At 36.3% G+C, this 14656-nt stretch overlaps 1 protein-coding gene across 3 annotated transcripts in view; it reads left to right on the plus strand.

The window, feature by feature from the left end:
• Nucleotides 1-14656, plus strand: part of cacna2d3a (calcium channel, voltage-dependent, alpha 2/delta subunit 3a) — a 238455-nt gene that overhangs the window by 160920 nt on the left and 62879 nt on the right. Inside the window, exons 14-17 of one of the 3 annotated variants that reach the window (XM_046871522.1) lie at nucleotides 59-76; nucleotides 7587-7658; nucleotides 9112-9192; nucleotides 11679-11753. In XM_046871522.1, coding sequence (XP_046727478.1) covers nucleotides 59-76; nucleotides 7587-7658; nucleotides 9112-9192; nucleotides 11679-11753 — 246 coding nt within the window. The remainder of the gene's footprint in view (nucleotides 1-58; nucleotides 77-7586; nucleotides 7659-9111; nucleotides 9193-11678; nucleotides 11754-14656) is intronic. The other 2 variants (XM_046871523.1, XM_046871525.1) reach the window with 2 other exon arrangements.

Here is a 14656-nt window from a genome sequence, read left to right on the forward strand (position 1 = left end):
CTTACATTTATTATTTGTGATTTGTTTTTTGTTATTTTATTTAAACACTTTGTTATAGCTTCCTCAGGCTCAAAAGGTAATTTTACAATCCGAAGTCATAACCATGAATCTAAGTGTGAGCACATTCATATTTAAGTGTAATACTTGGGCTGAAACTGTGTTTTAACCGAACGTCTTTCATTCACTTGTGTGTTGTAAAATGTGATTGTGGCCATTTGTGGGTACATTTATAGCTGGCCTTTGCTTTTGTGTTAATGAATATCGTAAACATCTTTCTCACCTTTCATGTGTTCGACTTTGAGACTGTGCTGTTGTGCCTCATCATATATTGCATGTGTACATAGTACAGTAAAGTACAAGGTTATAAATTGGCACTGATAAATTGACACTGTTTTCTGTTATAAATTACTAAAAGTCAGTGTTGTATACACTTAACTGTGCGATGTGTGTTTATGCAAGTAAAAAAGAAAGACATTTTAAGCAACTTTATTATAATCTATATCCATATTAGCTGAAACAGGATCTGAAACTCATAAAACTGATCATCTCACAAAGCATGTCTTCTACTAACCATCTGACTAATCCACTTTTATCAGCCTTGTTGCTCAGAATTAGATGCAAGATTATGAATCAGACACCACAAGTTAAGTTTGCCTCAGGCTGTGATTAATGGCTGTTGTAGTTGTGGTTCCACTTGAGTGGAGGCTGGCAGGGCAGAACGTCCTCTAAGCTCTTGCAAAGCTTCTGAATTTCGACCGCAGCTCAATGCCTCTATCCATCATCCTATGGCTTATTTAGTTTGTTCTTCCACCAGCCAGGATAAACTGACTTTGAATAGTTCAGAGGCGATAAAAAACAGACAACTAGGTGTGAGTTTGTGGAAAGTGCTGGTTAGAGTGATATAGAAGGGATGGAAAACAGAAGTGGTCATATATGCTTTTTGCTTAGCAGGCTGTATAATAATATACAATGACCTCCGGAGTCTAAGCATGTGTTGAATAGTTAAGAGGTTCAAATTCCAACAATGCCATAGCTCAAGGCCTTGCTGTCTGGCATCCTTCTCCTTCTTTTAAACCGTCGGTTACTGTTGTCTGGTCACAAAAAAACAATCTCTTTCAGCCTTCCAGCTGAAATGTGAAATAGATTTGTTTATTTTTTTATATAATGTAGCAAAAGCTGTAACACTAATAATGAATAATTATATACATGTATATAATTATAATACAGATGAGTCAACAATATTAAATGCAAGTTTTTAATAGGTGACAGCAATTGTGTTAGAAGGACCGTGTTACAGTTTGAATAAGATAAAGAGAATGGCAACTCCTAAGTAGTAACCAATTGTAATTCGCCATCAATAATGATCACTGTTTACATTTGTGGTGAATAGAAATGTCATGGCCACCTTGGAAAGTGGGAAGTGGAAAGCAAATTGGAAGCTCATTGGTTAAGATATTGGACTTCTGTTCAAATGCCAGCACTGCCAAGTTGCCACTGCTGTGCCCTTGAGCATGACCCTTAACCCTCAGCTGCTCAGTGGTATAAGTTAGGTAACTGTAAGTTGGCATCTACCAAATGCCATACTTGTAATATAAATTAAAGTTTCTCTCCAGGCAACAATAAGACATCTGTTTTCATGGTCAAGTTAAACAGTATATGACTCCAGGCAACAAAGTACACGCTCAAAAACATAAAACAAAAAATTTGTTTTGTTTTGCTGTGTTCAGATATTCCAGTTTAATTTTCATGCACCTGTTTGGGTTTTACTTATTATTCACGATAATTTTAATGCTTTACTTTATTTTCTGTTGTAGCATTGAGGTAATTAAGCAAATTATTATATATTTAATATCTATTTATTTATTTGTTTGTTTGTTAAAATATATGTAGCCCATTGTGTTTTCCTATAGTTCCTATTGTTATATGAAATCCATCATGGTCCCACAGTGGAGTCTAACAGGGTTATACTTATATTTGCATCTTGGCCCTACATGTAGAACATTTTAAATTTCTTTATATTTTTACAAGTTATTGCCTAATAGGGTTCAAGTGAAGAGAATAAACTGCTCATTATCATATTAAAAGCTTCATCAATGGCCTATTCATTGAAATCACTCAATAAGCAGCTACCATTAATAAAAGTGAGCAATAAAGACATTTCATTCGTACATATTCTTGTTTTTGTGATGTTCGGTGTAGTTCAATTGCAAACTAAAAAGGAGCTTTTTTCATTTAGGCTTCCAAATCTACCTAATCTACCCTAGCCTACTCTACCCTACCCTAACTAAAACTTTCTTTCGGCTTCTCCCGTTAGGGGTCGCCACAGCGGATCTTCCGCATGTTTGATTTGGCACATGTTTTTACGCTGGATGCCCTTCCTAACGCAACCCTCCCCATTTATCCAGGCTTGGGACTGGCACTGAGAGTGGCTGGTTCCCTGAACGGGGATCGAAATCCGGGCCGCAGCGGTGAGAGCGCCGCATCCTAACCACTAGACCACCAGGGACCTACCCTACCATACCCTTACTATTACCTGAAAAAACTGAAAATCCCAAATGACTTTGATCTTTGGGACCTTTGTTGTTTCCCTTACTTAAGGTTTAAGGATCAAAGCTGAATATTTGTCACATTCTTGTTACACACATAGGATGTAATGTGTGTGTAGTGCAGTAAAAAATGGCAAAAATACAAATAGATATAGAATAGAATAAAATTAAATAATCAAAGAGAATATAATTAAAACAATTTAAAAACAAAAAAATACAAATATAAAAAACTATTTTTTACTCAATTGCTTAAATTGTTTAATATTCCGTGTATTTACAATCATATATATTTTAGAATAGTCTATGTGCAGTGTGTATTTGCTGTCCTCTGTCAATAACTCAACGTACAGCCATTATTCTTAAAATAGCTGGCAACAAATGTGAGTACACCCTAAGTGATAACAGATGTACGTCACTCAATAATGCAAAGACACATATCCAGTTCATCATGTAAATGTTTTTGTCTGCTTGACAAAACCATACAGATGTGTGTATCGTATTAAAGCAGTTGAAATGTGGTGCTTTGGGTACAGTTCTCTCTGACCTCAGGATGTTTAACCTCATGGCAAAGAACTTTATGAGGATTTTAGAATTATAATTGTTGCTCTCCACAAAGATGTCCTAGGCTATAAAAAGATTGGTAACACCCTGAAACTGAGTTACAGTACATTACAAGACAGGTTCCACTCAGAACAGGAACTCGTGCTGTGTGTCAGGTGCAGAATCTGACTTCAAAATACAGACCCATGAGTGCTGCCAGTATTGCTTTAGATTTTGCAGAATCGGGAAGGTCCGCTTGTCAGTGCTCAGACTATGTGCTGCACACTACAACAAGTTGGTTTGCATGGCCATCATTTCAGAATTAAGTCTCTTCTGAAACTGGCTCACAAGAAAGCCCACAAACAGTTTGCTGAAGACAACCTGTCAAAAAGCATAAATTACTGGAACCATGTCCTGTAGTCTGATGAAACATAGATAAACTTGTTTAGTAGCATCTGGGGCTGCATGGAAACATGGATTCCAACATGTACTATGGCAGTCAGAAGCAGAACATTATGCCTTCCCTTCAGAAACTTGGCTGAACAGCAGTTTTCGAACATGAAAATGACCCCAAACACACTGTCAAGATAACAACTGCCTTGTTTAGGAAGCTGAAGGTGACGGTGATGGAGTGGCCAAGTATGTCTTTAGACCTGAACCTTGTTGAGCACCTCTGGGGCATCATCAAGGGGAAGGTGGAGAAGCGCCATGCGCCATGCCTTGCGTAAATAGCAATGGCGCTCATACAAATTATTAACATTTCTAAAACAGTTTTGACAATCACTTCTGGTGATTGTCACTTAAGGTGTACTCACTTTTCATACCAGCTATTTTATTTTCAGAGGACAGTATCCAATATACATTTCTATTGTATTGTCCCTTGAGAACATATAATAAAATGGATGCTGAAATGTTAAGGGTGTACTAATTTTTGGGAGATACTGTATATATATATATATATATATATATATATATATATATATATATATATATATATATATATATATATACACACACACACACACACACACACACACACACACACACACACACACACACACACAAATATATGCAGTGCAACATTTACTTCTAGTGTAGGCCTTTGCCTTGCCCCTCAACTTTTACCTAATCCATTATTAATTGCTTCATCCTAGGAGCTAAGGTTCCTACGGTCATCAAAACTCGATTTGTCATGGCGTCCCATATTCTGCTGTCGGAAGGAAACGGGGCCAGCCTCCCCACACAGAAACTCAGTTGTCATCTCCTTGTCCTTTCTGGCTTTGTGCCTGTAAACTCCACTTATTTTAAAATCACCCTATTAACAAAAAGAAGTGCTCTAGAATTGTGCATGCCCTTTAAAGATGTACAGACTTGCTTCACCTTTGGATCTGTAATGATCACAAATGTTGAGCTCAGTAGCTCCTACTTTTATACCAAAGACTGTTGAAAGAACATTTACTTATAATCTTATACTCCAGTGCTCATGTTATTTCTCACTCTCCAGTGTTCTGTATTGTTGAAAGATTTATGATCAAACTCTTGATGTCACCCAAATGAGGATGGGTTCCCTTTTGAGTCTGGTTCCTCTCAAGGTTTCTTCCTCATAACATCTAAGGGAGTTTTTCCTTGCCACAGTCGCCATGGCTTGCTCATCAGGGATAAATGCACACCATTCACCTTCACTGTTGATTTCTGTAAAGATGCTTTGAGACAATGTCTGTTGTGAAAAGCGCTATACAAATAAACTTGATTTGACTTGACTATTATTATTATTGCTGCCTTTTAAAATTCAAATATTAGTTGGTAACAGTTTCATGTGACAAAGTGACAAAGTAAATAAGCCCTTAATGCAGTGGCGGGCCATGCATTTGGTACCTGGACCTTCAGTGGTGACTTACCCGACTTAATCCAACTCTTAATTCCACCACTATCACGTCGCAATTATAGAAACCATCAATACTATACAAAAAGGCAATATAACAATGTGTGGCATTACAGAGAGAGAGGCATTTCGCATATGGAGGGTGAAAACCATTTTACTAAAGCAAGCTCCTAACCTCCACACTACAACCACAACATGACAAAAACATTAATTGTAAATAAAATACAACCTACTTACCAGAGATGCATACTCATAATGCATTATCATAAAATTTGCAACGGTCCTCAGAGGCTGTAAGCCAGTGGTACCGCTTGTAGGCCTTGGTCTTGAAGTGGCGAACAAACCTTTTCTGGAGACAAGCTAGCTAGCTTCAGGGTTGGCCAAACTCTTCTCATGATGTCTAGTTTTTCTGGAAAATGGATTTTTTAATATGTCCGAGACCAAATCAATTTCTCTTCCTCTGTCAACCATTGTGGGCATAAAAAAGTGTACCTCAGATGTATAAATGTGTGCTGAGCACTACAGACATGTTTTGCTAGTCGAACTTGGCTGTAACAGTTTCGCTCTGACCAATCAATTAGAGGACGGAAACATGCTGATGCTATTCTGGAAGGCAAATTTATAACTCATCTAAGGCAAATTTAATATCTGATTGGTTAATGAAACAGACTTATTGCTAATATCGTAGCTTCCAGGAAGTATCTGTTAATAATATTGAGTTAAAGACACATGTGCAAATCATTCCAGATTCACATATTGATCACACATTGCTCATTTCTTGTTTCATGGGGGAGGCAGCTCTGGTAATGCAGTCAAATCAACAATAAACCTCAGTGGATATTGTAGCAGTGTAATATGTCGTAATTATAATATAATTATAGCACATAAGATTATTAGGATGAAAATGTCAAGGTCAAAACATGGTTCAACTGCAGGATATCCTGTTGATGTTAACACCAGGCATTAGTTCAGTCCAGAACATCATCTGTTTAATATTCCAGTTAACCTCATTAGGCAACCTATGTCATTTACATTTACATTTGTGGCATTGAGCAGTTGCCCTTGTCCATAGCGACGTACGAAATTGCTTTGTCGTCTCTAGCAATGAATAAATCTGCAATGGTACACTAGATTACAAATTTAAGATTAATCACACTACAACTCTTGATTCTGAGAGAAGGTGGTACCAGTTGAGCAGGGCTGGAGGATCTCAGACAGCGTGGTGCAGTGCAAGGTGTGATGAGGTCTCTGAGGTAATATGGTGCTAATCCATTTTTGGCCTTGTAGGTAAGCATCAGTGTTTTGCATCTGATGCGTGAAGCTACTGGAAGCCAGTGAGGTGAGCGCAGCAGTGGGGTGGTGTGGGAGAACTTGGATAGATTGAACACAAGTTGTGCAGCTGCATTTTGGATCATTTGCAGTGAACAAATAGCGTTCAGAGGAAGACCTGCCAACAGAGAGTTGCAGAAGTCCAGTCTCAAAAGAGACTGAACAAGCACCTGGGCAGCCTGTGTGGAGAAGAAATCGACAGGAACGAGCCACATTAGCAACATGTGAGGAGAAGGACAGTTGATTGTCTATAGTTTCCCCAAGGTTGCAAGCAGTGGCTAAAGGGGAGAGCATAGAGTCATCAAGAATGAGATTTTCACCTGGAGATGAATCAACTGGAATGACCAGCAGTCCTGTTTGACATATTATTATTATTATTATTATTATTATTATTATTATTATTATTATTATTATTATTATTATTATGTGACTCTGACCTTCTTGAGGTTATTGACCTACGAAGTCAGTGAACCCTTATAGTTTTGGTTTGTTTTTGTGGCTTAGACCGAGATTGATCCAAACCCTCTCGCTTCCATCACAACTGATGAATTTAATGTAATGAATCCCTTTTCGAAACCTGCATCAGCCATTACACACTAATTACCCAGAGTCTCTAGCAGCTGTGCCTTGTTCACATCGGAGACCACACCGAATGTAATGAATTATGGATTCATAGTCGCTTCTCAACAAGCAATCGCTCTCGCTATCTCCTTTCAGTATCCTCTGTGTGAAGTACTTTACTTGGAATGTTGAACTCACTGTGGTGTTGTCCATTATGGATATACAATTACACATCTGAAAATGTAGAGGGTATAGTAAGACAAAGTTACATTTAAAGGCATTTTGTGTGTATTTCTCTTATACAGTGGGCAGTCAAGTCCGTCACTTAATCTCTATGTTTAACCAAGCTCCTTATGTTCTCTAATCATTACTGTTAGTCCATGCTGTATTGTTTTTTATTGATCCAGTCATGAGCCAGAGCAGTTACTGTGGCATTTTGGGAAGACAGGTTTCCTAACAGCCCTAATAAAGCAACACTATTGATCCACTTTTTATATTTGGTGTCACACCTGAGATGGGCTGATTATAAGATCTTTGGTCTGTGTGCTTCTAATTTTGCAAGGATTGATGGGGACATTTTATACAGGCTTATTATAGTGATTTATACCCACTCTTTTTTCCAACTTAAAACTTATGCATACGGTCGGTATGTGCTTCTGATTCCCTTTTTCAATGTAAATTACAGCATTAATGTTGATGTAGTCTCTCATTCTCTTCCTCTTCCTTAGTTGGAGGACAATCAAGGGCCTGTACTGATGACCACAGTGGCTATGCCTGTATTCAGCACAAAGAATGAAACAGTGAGTACTAAATGTATAATGCAGCATTTAATTTGCTGTTTGTTTTAGTGGGACTTTATTGGAAACACAGTTAAAATGTAGAGCTGCACAATTCATTCTACACACTTTAACTGATTATATTTAAACTACACCTTTTATCTTTAGTAGGCACCAGTGTATAATTTGTAGGTGTTTGTTTGGAATTGATTGTTTGAAAAGGAAAAGTTTGCATCACAATGCGACCTCTAATATTATATATCATTCTTATCTTTTTACATTTTAAATTAATTCAAAAGAAAATATTGTTTACTCTATGAAATTTAATCAGTTTTATTTAGATTTCAATCCCTCATAGACTCACAGTCAGATTAAACCAGTGTTCTTATCTTCTTTAAAATACATTGTATCTCACTTGAAGCTTTTAGGGATCCCTGGAATGCTGTTTTATCAATGAATAAATTGGACAGTTCGGGATATTTATATTCGTCAAAATCAATTACTCCACACCAGTAATCATTTGACTAGTATTAACTCATACATCTCATACAGTGAGAATGTATGCCATTACTGGAGCAAAAAACCCAATGAACACAATTCAACAAGTCTGCTTTTATTGCAGCCACAGCTACACTGCCACATACATCATCTCTAACAGAAGCATCAACATTAACCTCATAAAATGACCTAGAAATTTCAGTGCATTTTTGTGCTTTTCATTACTGTGGCCTGGGTATTCGAAATGAAAGCAAATTGTGTTATTTATTTATTTTTTGCTAATTTTACTTGGAAAAGAATGTGTAAGTGTCAATAGTTCATGAAAAAGCTGTTTTTCACGAACCATTAACTGTTTTGAACCTTTCCCTTATGATGTCAGGCTTTTCTTGAAAAGTACATCCTGTAAATGTACAGTAAGTATATATGTGACCAAATACATTTTTTCTCCTCAGTCAACCATTATGAAATAATAATAATAATAATAATAATAATAATAATAATAATAATAATAATAATAATAATAAAAACAGCTGTTAAATCCACACCAATATATTTACGGGTTGCAAGCTATGACTAGTGCGCTTTCTGACCATCCAATCAAAGGACGTGAAACTGCAGATATGATTCTATGCCTGCTAGATGACCTCAGAGATGCAAACTCTGATTGGTTATAACAATAGCCTTTGTGCAAAATGGATTTGAAGCTACAAGCTGGCAGTGTAAGTACTAAAGGGCAGTTATCCTTTGACTTCAGCAACACATGACGTGACAGCAAAAATCTTATTGGATAGAAAATCTAACCTAAAATTAGACTAAAATTACTGCTTAAAATAGCACATTCTGGAGAAAAGCTATAAATTTGTTTTAGGCTGTTTTAAATGACATTATAAATGCTGTAAGGATCAGTTTCTCGCTGCTTCATTCTGTTCCATGCAGTTGATATGCACATTTTTTTGATTTCTGTCTGCTCCTGTCATAGAAGAATAAGGGAATTCTACTTGGTGTGGTTGGTACAGATGTTCCAGTGTCTGAGCTCTTAAAGACTATCCCCAAGTACAAGGTACAACAACCAAATCAAAATGATTTATGTACATACATTTCTGTTTATATAAACTGTGTGGACAGCCGTGTGTGGTTCTTTTACAAATTCACTTGAACTAGTAGATCCAAATCTGTTCCAGCATGATAATTCCCCTGTGCACAAAGCCAGCTCCATAAAGATCATTGGTTGGAGTGGAAGATCTCGAGTGGCCTGATATAAAGCTTTGACCTCAACATGCTAAAATAATATATAGTATATATTCATATATTAGGGCTGCCAGTCGATTATAATATGTATATATCAAGTGGTAAAATGTTACACGTATTTATACAGAAATTTTTGGTACAGGGCTTTCAGTTTGATACACAAGTGTGGAACAAAGTTAAAATCGGAGTTCCCTCAGGAGCGTAAGTTTAGCCTCGCACTTTGAGCGGATTTTTATTATTATTTTTAAACTTGAAAAAATACATAAATCAAGGTGTCTAAATAAGAAACTACAGTTGGAGCAGTGTCACTGTGGCTACTCACTCCGTACCGGAAATACGATTTGTTTTGCACATGCCTGAAAATGCAAAAAAAAAATACACAGCGCTAGCATTAGCAGCAAACCAAATGTGTCAGTGAAGTCACAGGACACGATGCAAGGCCAGATTATTCTGTCAGGGGGGTCATGGTGCAAGGCCAGATTATTCTGTCAGAAATAGACAGAGGTGGGTGGAGACTGGATGGGAGGACCCAAATGCAGGATGCGACAGGGTTAAGGAGAAAACAGGCTTTAATTAAAGGCAAACTGAGCAAAGGGGCAAGGCAAAAACAAAGTCCAATAAAACAATCCAGGGTCTTAACACAGGCAAACAGAGCAAAAAATGCAGAGCAAAAACAAAAAGTCCAGAGTCCAAACCAAAAGCAGAGCAGAACAGGGGTCAGGGACAGGGGTCAGGAACAGGGAGCAGGGGTCAGGATCAGGAACCAGAGCAGACAGTGTGGCAACAATAATCTCAGGTGTTAGGGTGCCAGCAAGGTAATCTCGCCAACCTAAATCGTAGACATCCTTATATACTGGGAGGTGCGGGAAAAAAATCTAAATGGCAGCAGAAGTGCGCAAAACTAGAAGTGCGTGCCACAAAACCAGAAGTGTGTGCCATGTGCCCAGAAGATCCTGACAAAATGGGTCTAACAAAACTATTTAATTGCTTTTTTCCATTTATAAAGTTTAATTTAATCATTTTAATATGTGCTAATTTAATTGATTGCTCAATTTAATCAATATAAAAAAAACAGTTTATTGCATTATTTTAATTTATTCTATTTTATTTTTTTATAAAAGATTATAAAAGATTATTTTATATATTATTTAACCAAGCAGGAATTTTATTTGAAATTGTTTTAAAAATGTGAACTGTTCAAATGTTGATGATCACAAATTTTAATCAAATAACTGCGTTAATAAAAAACGACAATCAATTTAATTCTCTCTCTCTCTCTCTCTCTCTCTCTCTCTCTCTCTCTCTCTCTATATATATATATATATATATATATATATATATATATATATATATATATATATACACACACACACAAAATGTAAATAAAATTTCAAGTGAATTTGCCTCAATATTAATTTAAATAGTAATATAACCTCAACTACTATGTGTGAGCTAACTGCCATTATTTTGACATTTTTGACAAATGGGTATATTTAAAATAGTTGTTAAATCACTTCCCCACTCTTCAATGTGTGTGCTATTCATGTATTTTTTTGAAATCTGTTTTTTACATTCATGGTAAATTGTGGTCTTCAATGTGTAGCCTCACTGATTATCATCTAGAACACAAAGATATGTTAAGCATCATGCCCCCTTTTTTTAACCTCTACACCTCCCTCCGTTGATTGTTCCAACCTTTTTTTTTCTGTTCAGACAAAGAATGGCAGGGAAATTGCAGTAGTGCCTGTTTTGCACATTTCTCTTTCAAATAGCAGGAATGGAAAAGTAAATTTATGGATGTATCTTTAAGAGAAAATTAGTGGGTTCAGGTTTAAAGATTTCCTGGCATTTGAAAGCGTATTATTTTTTGGGGGGGTCATGCCATTCAGCAATGTGTCAGGGGAGGCATGTACTGTGTGCTTGTGTGTCTGTGTGTTTGTGTGTGTGTGTGTGTGTGTGTGTGTGTGTGTGTGTGTGTGTGTGTGTGTGTGTGTGTGTGTGTGCGTGTGTGTGTATGTATTTGTCTATCTGATTGTCTGCTTTTGCGTGTCTGTCTGTTGGTTTGTGTGCACCTCAGATGAGCAGATGTGGGAAATCATGATTTGGGTAGTAGAATAGGGAGCAGGAAATTACACAGAGCTTGATTGGGCTTTGATATTAAAAAGATAAGAGGAATGAACAGAAAGACATGGAACAGAAAATAACTCGTGTATAGTTGATTATGAAAAGCTCAAATAAACCATGATTATGTTTACTGGATGTTTATGTGTCTGAATGTGTGTTTGTGTGAATTCACAGCTGGGCATCCATGGCTATGCGTTTGCTATTACCAACAATGGCTACATCTTGACCCATCCAGACCTGCGCCCTCTGGTAATAAGAAAACGTCTGGTATAGTTTTCACATAATGTGTGTCTATGTGTGTGTATGTACTATAAACACTCCCACTATGTTTGCTCAACTATTTTGCCATTTCTTTCCATTAAATTTGGTGTATCTTATAACTGCTTTTAAAACACAAATGAAATTTTACTCATTACACTGTGCTTACTGAATATAAACCCTTATCATCATCATCATCACCACATTTCCCAAAAACAACTGGACCACCAACATGCAGATTACATAGTTTTCTTTATGTTTATAAAAGTTTTTATATTTCTTGATTTGTTGTTGTTTTGAATGGCAGTAACAAATTTAATTTAATTTAATTTAGCCCCAATTTGCAGTGGCAATCTGCATGATCCAAGCACTCTTTACAAATACATATAATAAAGAGACAAAAAAAAAAATACGCAATAAAGAGAAAACAGATAAACCAACATACAGTACCATGGTTTGTTCCAAGGACTGCTAAATACTCAGTACATGAGATACTTTTGATTGGGCTACAGTTTTAATTTCATCATTAAGAATCTACTTTACACAATGCTGCAGATATTCACAATTAAATATGGCAATTATTTATAATATCTTTTCATGTGTCTAAATGTGTATCGCAACTAAAAAAGGTAAAGGTGCATTATACTGGTTTTATGTACTTTAGGTCACAGTAAAATTTCTTTACAAAAAAATCTTTCTTTACATATCCCAGCAATGTTAGGAAACTAGGGTCAAAGTGCAGGGCTGTAAATGATCCAGCACTGGAGCACTGACCATTAAGGCCTTGTTCAAGGGCATTTTGTTGGTACCAGAACTGACCTTCTGATCAGTAGCCCAGAGCCTTGACCACTGATCTCCCTAGCACCCTAAATTGTGAATCAGTAAATCAAAACGTAACACAATGCTGCAAATATTCACAATTGAATTCGGCAATTATTTATAATATCTTTTAATGTGTCTAAATGTGTATCGTAACTAAAAAAGTTAAAGGTGCATTATACTGGTTATATGTACTTTAGGTCACAGTAAAATTCTTTCTTCGCATATACCAGCAATGTTAGGAAACTAGGGTCAAAGTGCAGGGCTGTATATGATACAGCACTGGAGCATTGACCATTAAAGCCTTGTTCAAAGGCATTTTGGTGATACCAGAACTTGAACCCCTGACCTTCTGATCAGTAGCCCGGAGCCTTAACTACTGATCTCCCTAGCACCCTAAATTGTAAATCATTAAATCATGTACATGTTACTTGGGCACTGGTCATCACCCTGACTCACTATATGTCTGGACTTTAATGCCTAACTTTCAGAAATTCCCTAATTTTACAAATTTAACAAACATGTTAAATATGTAATTTAAATGTGTTCACTTATTCACACAGATTTCTGTCATGATGCTTCGAACAGGACTGTAGGACTGTTTGTTTTTTATCATTAAACAAATTGTTAGATTCAAACAAAGTGTATTTGGAACTTTAAGGTGAAGGAAAAAAAAGAGTTCCTTACATTTTTCACATGTACATTAGAGCACAGTAAAATTCTTTCTGAAATGTTAGAAAGCTGCCCAAGAGTGGCAGCTTGGAAATACCAATGCTTAAACCCCCAACCTTCTGAACAGTATCCCAGAGCTTTATTTACTAAGCTACCACCTACCTTCCCAATTAACAATTTTTTAAAGAATTTTTTTGAGAGCTACAATAATAATAACAAGCTGCTTACAATTGTGACTGGATGAGAGGCTGCGGAAAATATGATGTCATTTCCAGTAATGGAACATAGTGAACATCGATGCTCCCCAGTGTTTGCTGTGCATTGTGAGATTTTTGGAACGATTCTGGAACGATTTTGCCATTAAGACAGCTTCTAAAATGGTGGACTTCCTGGTCATTACCATGACTACTAAATTAGGCAGCTGATTGGGACACACCCTAGAACTTTCTCTTGTCTATCACCATTAGGCTAGGGCCTAATGCCTAATTTAGTAGTCATGGTAATGACCAGTAAGTCCACTTTCTTGCACTGGGGAGTACTACCTACAGTATTGACCAAATTTCACCACAGATTGAGCTGCACAATTTATTTTTCGGGGTGAAACAGAATAAGACCTTTGGTGCTTGGTCCCCTTATAAACTTTCATTAATTAATATAATTGAGTTAACCACTGCGAATGTGCACTTGAATGGATTTGTTTAGTCATTTCGTTTTTCTTTGATTTACAGAAATCTTGTAATTATAAAAGCATGCCTTTTATTCACTTTTTATTCACAACCATTATTTAGATGGATCTTTGATAGAGCAGCTTACAAAACATCAGCAAGCAGCTGAAACATCTAGAGAATCTGTAACAATCTGTAAGGAAATACTTGAATTTGCTGATGAAGGATAAACAAGTTCAGAGCTCTAAGGAGTAATTGAAAAGTTTGCAAGCCGTTAAAAGAAAACAGAAACATACAAACACAAAAGGCAATCAGTACAAAGTCATACAGATCATTTCAAAAGGAATAAATAAACAAGATTTTTTTTGAGTGGAGGTTGGAGTTATTATTAGCTCTTTCTTATAATATTTATATATTATAATATTAATAGTACAATGGGATTTATAGATTAAAATTGTAGTGCATTTCTTTTTTTTTTTGTTTTTTCACTATACTCTCAGGAACATTGTGAAACGGGTGCATTAAATGTATTTCATGAGTATTAGTTATATGAATGAATTACAAATTAGTTGAATGGTAGTGATTGGCTCTATTATGCGGTGTGTAGGAATCTTACTGAGCTGTATTTAAGCTGAAGTTTAATTGCATTTTAATTATTGAGCTGTGCTAAAATTGACTAAGGCAAAGCAAGAATGGACTGGATTACCAACAAATGGGGATAAATATTACAAATTCCAT

The sequence above is a fragment of the Silurus meridionalis genome, chromosome 17 (assembly GCF_014805685.1).
Source record: "Silurus meridionalis isolate SWU-2019-XX chromosome 17, ASM1480568v1, whole genome shotgun sequence".
NCBI lineage: Eukaryota > Metazoa > Chordata > Actinopteri > Siluriformes > Siluridae > Silurus > Silurus meridionalis.